This window comes from Falco peregrinus, chromosome 8, assembly GCF_023634155.1.
Source record: "Falco peregrinus isolate bFalPer1 chromosome 8, bFalPer1.pri, whole genome shotgun sequence".
In the NCBI taxonomy this organism is placed as follows: Eukaryota; Metazoa; Chordata; class Aves; order Falconiformes; family Falconidae; genus Falco; species Falco peregrinus.
Window position 1 is genome coordinate 60,746,446 of NC_073728.1, and position 6,861 is coordinate 60,753,306.

The following is a 6,861-nucleotide window of genomic DNA, read 5'->3' on the forward strand; positions in this document are numbered from 1 at the left end:
AAGCAGATTATTTAAATAATGTTGAAGGCTCAATGACCCTGAAACGCGTTGAGGTGAGGGTGTGAGTCACACAGAAAATAGCAACTGTTTTCCTTGTTGCTCAACCTTTCGTGTTCCTCACCTTTTTAAATAAAAAAGATTTAATTAATACATCCGGCAGACCCTAAAAACCCCACCCAACTCTTAGGGTCAAGTCATGTGCCAAGGGGAATGAGGTCCTCAAAGGAGAATGTGTAAAAAAAACTTGGTCGTGAAAAGAAAACAGCAGCAATGTTGAACTGATGAGTAGTGACTGGAACAGCAGTCTTGGCCCTCTGAGTACCACTGACATTAATGAAGCTTTAGCTGGAATCACTGGTCCTGTATGCTCTGTGTTTTCCTTTGGTTTCTTGGCCACCTCTGTTTACTTCTCGTTGCCACTGGAAGTCTCCCGTTTTGTGGCTATGCTGCTACTGTTTAATTGCAGTTCTGACTATTCGCGTTAAATGTCAAGTGTCAAGCAACCCTTAAGTAAACGAGAGCTTTCTAAGCACCATCCCAACCATTCGTTTCTGTTTAGTGAGGCTTGTAGGCTGGTTTCTGCCTCGCCTTATGCAGGTATAAGCCCAGAGTAACCCCATCAAAATACACAGAATTGTTCCTGTTTCACAGCGCATGTAGGATCAAACTGAAGCTCCAGGGACAGCAGTTTATCTTCCCAGAGCAAGCATTTGTTTTTCTAATATGATTGCAAATTAATTCCAGAGATAATGTGATACCATGTAATTGAGAGTCCCCTTGAGCTGGTACCAGAGCTTATTTTTGCCAAGCCCTTGCAGAGCAGCGAGGATGCTACTGCACCTCCAATAATGAAAATTTAGGGAGTCCTTGCTTGCTTCCTTGTGTCCTATGCCCCTGTGCTGCTGAAGGTCTCTCTCTCTCATCCCAGAAAATCATTGCAATAAGAATTTTTCATTCCTTTTCTCACCTTCCTGCGTTCCTATATTACTTGATATTAGATGGGCCGAAGGCCATGTGTACTGCAGTTGCCCCAAGGCTGGTTGAATCTTGGCAGGCTAAAGAGAGGGGAGGAAAAAAGGCTGTGGAGAGGGTGCTGCAGCCCTTCTCCTATCTGGGATGCAAATTTGAGTATTTCTTCAGCCCAACCATCAATTTTTCAAGGATTTTGTAAGTAGGTATCTGCCTGTGAGACATTAATTTATTGTTGGCCAGAACAGAAGCAGGCCAGCAACGTCCCATCTGATTTGTGCCTGATGCCCAGCTGGGGGTTTAAAACTTTAGGAGCTACTAGCACACAAAATCTGCCCCGCTGTGTTGCCCTGAAACCCTCTTTTGAGTGACACAGGGAAAAGGAGTGAAGTCTACAGGCTGCTGCAGAGGCAGTCAGGGGTGTTGATGCCATCTGGGGTGACACTAGAGGGGCTGTGTGCCGGCCTCGGGGACCTGTGGGTGCCTGGGGTAATTCTTCCCAACCTGGCTGTGCTCTCTAGGTGCTGTGGCAGTGCAAAGTGAGAAGGATGCTAGTAAGAGTTTAGTGTAAACTTATTTCTGCAAGGCTCAAAGACAGCTGATCAGAAGAAACCTGTTTATTGTGAGGCTTAGGGAAACAATTTTTATGCGAATTGGTTTTTTTGGGGCAAGTAACGGCTTTGATACAGAACTTGGAATTACAGTTTTAAGAATACAAATACATGGTATCTTGTTCAACAAATACAAACCAAACTTCTTTCCAGGGGAACATTAAATGAGCCAATGTTTGCTAAAATAAATGGGCAACAAACACGGAGGGGGATGCACAAAACAAAACAACCCAACTCTGAAGCCAAAACCCCACTGAAGAAGCAGCAGTCACATCTTCAATTTTATGCTCAGGCTGTACTTTCACTTTGCTTTTCCTGTTCAATAGCTGCCAGAAAAACAGAGGAAACAAAACCATCATCAATAAGCATTATAATGATTCTGCAGGATACAGATTTCTACGGTCATTCTTAAAGCCGGGGGATGGTAAGTCCGCACTTGTTTTCTTTGGCCACCTGGAAATGGCCCCTCACTCCCACAGCTGTGGAGCTAGTAGGGTGCAGTTCATGATGGGCAAAGTTCCTCTTCCATTTACAGCTTTAGCATTGCTAGGGATAATAAAGAGGGAAAAAACCCATATCTTATGTCGAGGGACAACGCATCTCCACGCCTATCGGTACTGACACATCCGAAGTGGTTAGTGGTACTCTTCTGAAGGAAACTGCTCGCAAAATCTGGTCCAAATGCAGAGAAATGACCTTTTCACATCCAAAGTTGGATGTGAATCGCAACCCTCACCTGGCTGCCTGTGCACAGTGCGTGTACGGGAGAGGACCCTGCACGAGAAAAGCTCAGGGGCGCTTCGCTAAGGAAGATTGCCTGTTAGGCAAGGATGATGACGGGTTTTTCTTGCAGCCTTATTCCCGGAGAAGGTGCCTGGAGCACTCCAGGCCAGGGCTGATAGCAGGTGCCAGTGGGGGGGCAGCAGCTTATCTGCCTGATAACACCTTAAATCCAGTGCCCGGGCACCTTCTGGGGATGCTGCCTGGCCTGCCAGGGATGTGCAAGGGTTCCCCTGGGCACCTGTGCCTCCGAAGGGGCTGGTGACATGGTAATTACAAACAGTTTGATCCTGTTAACTGCAACCAGCAGAAAATCTGGTCTTGCTTTTAGCAGAAACAAGAGCAATCCCATCAGAAAGGACTTTTCAGACAAAATGCACCATAGGTTATAACCACTTGTATCCTTGGCCAGCACAGAGTACAAGTCTTAGTATTATCCCCAGTTAAATTCAGGGATGAGTTTGAGCCCGTAATCCTATGATTAGTATTCATTTTGCATATGAACTGCAATACAGATTGTGTCCTTGCTACTCATGGTTCAAATAGCCTCATAAGTACTTACTTTCTTTAGTGGGCAATGGATTTTTCTCTCTGGTTTCTGTCTTCTTCAGCTTTGTCTTGTCAAATGTTTCAATTTCTGCAAAATCTGGTTTGTCGGACATGATGGGTCCTGACAAAGAAAGGAAAAACACACCCGTGGCTTCATTAGCTAGTGCTGCGATATCAGCCATCTGCAAAGCACTTCTTGCTCAAAAGAAAAAACATGAAAATACCATAAAAATGTTTATTCAGAACCCCCCCACAAATCTAACACCTCAATCTAAGACCTCTCCCTGAGGCTTGGCTCTTTCAGAGCAAAAAGGAAAAGCATAAATAGAATTTTATCTAGATTTTTCAGATGAAATTTCTAAAAATCATATATTGCACATGAAAACAAAAATATTTCAGTAAAGCAAAGACAATGCATTAACTGCCAATAATCCACGGTGCCTCCTGACGTAAACCTCTATTTTAAGAAACGCTGTTAACCAGAAAGGCTACAATAAGCCCCAAATCCAATATGAACAAAGCTTCAATTATGATTTTGTTTTAGTTAGTAAGATTTGTCTTTAATTCTGAACACCCTGTCCTGAGCACATACATACCCATATCTGGATGAGCTGCTGTGGACACTTGTGCCTAACAATAGAGGACGGGTTCACCCAGCCCTTTGTTTGCTCTCGCACTCAATATCCCAGTCGCAGGCTCAATGGCTTTGATTGTATTCATTATCAGAGAAATCCACAAAGCACACCGGCATTCAACACTTCACCTGTCAAAACTTCCCTAATCCCACTCCTGTTTTTAATAGAAAATCAAGCTAAAATCCAGCCTGGGCACTATTCCCCTTATTTCAGTGGAGCTTCCCATCAAGGCGAGGTTTGGCCCGGAGATGACTGATATAATTATAATTTTTTCCTTCCTGAAGACAATCAGATTTCATTATATCTGCACTGAGACAACAGAAGTAAAAATTCACATGAAAAAAAAATGAAAAAATTAAAAGCCACTAAAACCACATGGCATTACCGTCTGGCTGCTCTCTCCTCAGCTGCTTGGTGGCCGTCTGAGGCAGTGTGAGTTGAAAAAGGTCAGGGTAATCCCTCCTCTCCTCTCCTCTCCTCCCCCCTGCCTGAGCCCATCGCTATTAATATTGATTAGTTTCGTGCCGGGATTGCTCAGCATTTAGGGAAAGGACAGATTGCTGCTGCAGAAAGTACATGAGGGAGGGAAATGGGAAAACTGACATGGAAAACCGCTAAAACACATCTTGGTATTTTTTTTTTCTCCTCCTTTACCAAGGTGATGATATTTAAGTTTCCCTTCCTGCCCTTCTTTTACATTGCTGAGGTTTGGAGTTCATGTAAGGGCTGCTGCTGCCTGATTAGTTTGTGGGGACGTTTTAGGTGCTTCCAGCGACGTGCCTGGGGATCACCCCCACCCACCCAGGCTGGCAGGAGCACGAGGGGCTCCGGGAGGCTCTAAGCACAAGCATGGTCAATTGCTGCAATCATGGGCCAAATCTGAGATAAGCACAGCCTGAGCACCGCACTGGTGTCCAGGAATGTGTCCTGAAAGGAATACCAGGACTCTTCATTCGCTCCCTTTTCGGTCAGCCTGATGGCACGTGGACGCCCGCAGCCAACCTTCCTGCCTTCGCTTGGCAAGAAGCCGTGCTGGCCCATCCCGCTTGCGTGGCTGTTCCCTGCATCCCACCCTCCCGACGGTGTGGACCACCTGGACTCTCTTGCAGCGACCCTCTTCAGCTGCAGCAAAGGGAGAATGCGCTGCAGGTGCCGAGCGATGCATTTCGGAAAAACCTTTACAATGGCCACTAGCCCTTGCCTGTGTCTGCAAGACATGTCTTGTTTTAACGTGGGCACCACCTGTAGCCACCTCCTAGAGCTGCTGCTGTCGGGGGCTGTGGACATCCCTGTGGCTGTGATGTGGCTCCAGCTACATTGCCCAAAATTATCTGGGGAATCATTCTTCCGAGGCCCTTGGGTTTGGGAAGGAAGGGCTGTGCGCATCCTCCTAGATGCTGGCGTCAGTTTCCTCTCATGTAACTTCAGATGTCTCCATCTGAATTACTTGTCTAGACTCCGTGATAGACAATAGGGAGCAACCAACCTGGGATAAAATTAATTGTGCCCTAGGAGTATCCAGGTTTCTCTACTGACAATAGAGGGGCGGAGGTGTCTGACAGCTGATTGAGAGCCCCGGGAAGGTGCTGTGGATCTTTCCGTTGGCATAACAGGCTTAGGTAGAGTGGGTTTGAGTCTGGTATGTGCATGTGGAGAAAATGGTTTTAATACGTTTTAAGGACCTCTTCTTCCAACGTTTGTTTAAATTGAAATAATGAATAGGTTTGCAGTTAGATCTTAAAAGTCTTTTCCAACCTCAATGATTCTATGAAATGCAGGAAAAGAAATGACCATTCTTCCTCATCAGCATTCATGAATAGCGGTTCTTTCCACCCAGTGATTCTTTCCTTATTCCATCCCGTTTTCCCTGTCTTCAGAGAATGCAGGGGTTGCTGCGTGCCCTGGCAAACACTAGTCTAAGAGCATTTTTGCCCTATAGCCATGTCTGCAGTAGCTGGGGTAAAGGAGGAACCTGGCTGTGCTGCTTCTGGACCTATGACCATCCTGGCAGCAGTGCAGCTACATTTTTGTTACACTAAAAGCTCGGTTGAGTTGTGCAGGCTGGCTCGGTTAGCTCTGCATCTGCACTGACTGTCCACGCGCAATCAACGTCCGTGCGTACCAGTCGTATTTAGTGTCAGGGCTCAGTTCCCTTCTTTCCACCCCATTAGTCCAACCAATTGTCAAAAATAGAAAGCTGTGTTCTTGACCAAAATCCCCTGGGAATAAGCAGGAAGGCAGCCACTGGGTGAATATTCGATGTAAACTGTAGCCGAGACTTGACACTGAACGGTCTTAGTGTCTGTTTAAAGAGAGAGCATTAACTACTTCTTGTTAGGCTGGACACCAGATTTAGAAGATCAGAAAAAGACTTTAAACCCCAATCTGAATGATTCATGAATTCAGGAAGTTCATGACTTTCAATTTTTAAATTTTTTAGAAGTAACAATTAGAATTCTTATTATGAAGAGGGATTACAAGGGCAAAACCTCTTAAACTTTTAGACTGGCACAAATTCTTTCAATATGTAGAGAGCAAATGAAGTACTCAGGACAGCAGAGCGGGAGAATCTCACTCCTGGCTTTCTGATTGCAGTCGTGGGCTTGGCCCCTCGCACCCACAGCAGAGCTCAGGCTCTTCTAAACACGGTAAGACAGGGTGAGCATGCTTGGTTTTTCACCACCACCATTTTAATTGCCTGATTTATCGGCAGACTTAGTATTAAAAACAGTCTGGCATATGTTGTTTGGGTTTTTAGGCTGAAGATGACCAGGGTTTTAATTGATACTGGGTTGGGTTTCTGAGGAAGGTGCAACAGCGTTAGTCCACGTCACATAATGTTGAGAAATTATGTGTTCTTACCCTCAGCTGAAATCAGTAGATACTCATCTCCCTAACAAACATCTCAGCCATTGCATAAAGTGCCTGTCAAGTTCCTGTAGCTTGTAAGTTCAGTACTGTGGTCAAACACTGCTCACACTGGATTCAAACCCCGTGTTTACATACTCCGTGCAGGACAGACAGCTGTATGTAGTTTTCATATGGAAAGTTTGGAGCCTGGCCTGAGGGTATTGCATACAGCATTGAGGCTGGTCACGGGAGGGAAAGATAGGGAATATTTTACACAGATGCCTTTTGCTTTCACTGGGAACTGAAGTATTCTTGCTATATGAGGAGCAAAGCAGTTATTAGGCAGGTTTTTAGTGGCAGGATTTTCAGAGTCACCACCTTCAGTAATGGGAACATGGCATTTACCCAGCCTTGGCAGGTTTGTGGCAGCAATGAACCTTCACGGGCTTTGGGGTGCACAGAGGCAT

The 6,861-nt window shown here is 45.5% G+C and overlaps 1 protein-coding gene across 2 annotated transcripts; it reads right to left on the reverse strand.

Moving 5' to 3' along the window:
- Nucleotides 1–1,571: 1,571 nt before the first annotated feature.
- Nucleotides 1,572–3,996, reverse strand: LOC101922739 (thymosin beta-12-like). 2 transcript variants are annotated; one of them, XM_005242735.2, is made up of 3 exons: nucleotides 3,930–3,996; nucleotides 2,923–3,030; nucleotides 1,572–1,906 (listed from the first exon to the last, which is right to left on the reverse strand). In XM_005242735.2, exons 2-3 carry the CDS (start codon nucleotides 3,020–3,022, stop codon nucleotides 1,869–1,871), a joined length of 138 nt encoding a protein of 45 aa, XP_005242792.1. In that variant the 5' UTR covers nucleotides 3,023–3,030; nucleotides 3,930–3,996; the 3' UTR covers nucleotides 1,572–1,868. The 2 variants fall into 2 exon arrangements, with proteins under 2 accessions (XP_005242792.1, XP_027650167.1); XM_027794366.2 differs by lacking the exon at nucleotides 3,930–3,996 and adding an exon at nucleotides 3,506–3,902.
- Between the last annotated feature and the right edge of the window lie 2,865 nt (nucleotides 3,997–6,861).

What these genes read in the sequence shown, in the direction of transcription:
- LOC101922739 (XM_027794366.2), bottom strand. An exon ending in TCCATTGCCCACTAAAGAAA is followed by an intron (nt 1,907 to 2,922) that starts GTAAGTACTTAT and finishes TTTTTCTGGCAG; the next exon opens with CTATTGAACAGGAAAAGCAA.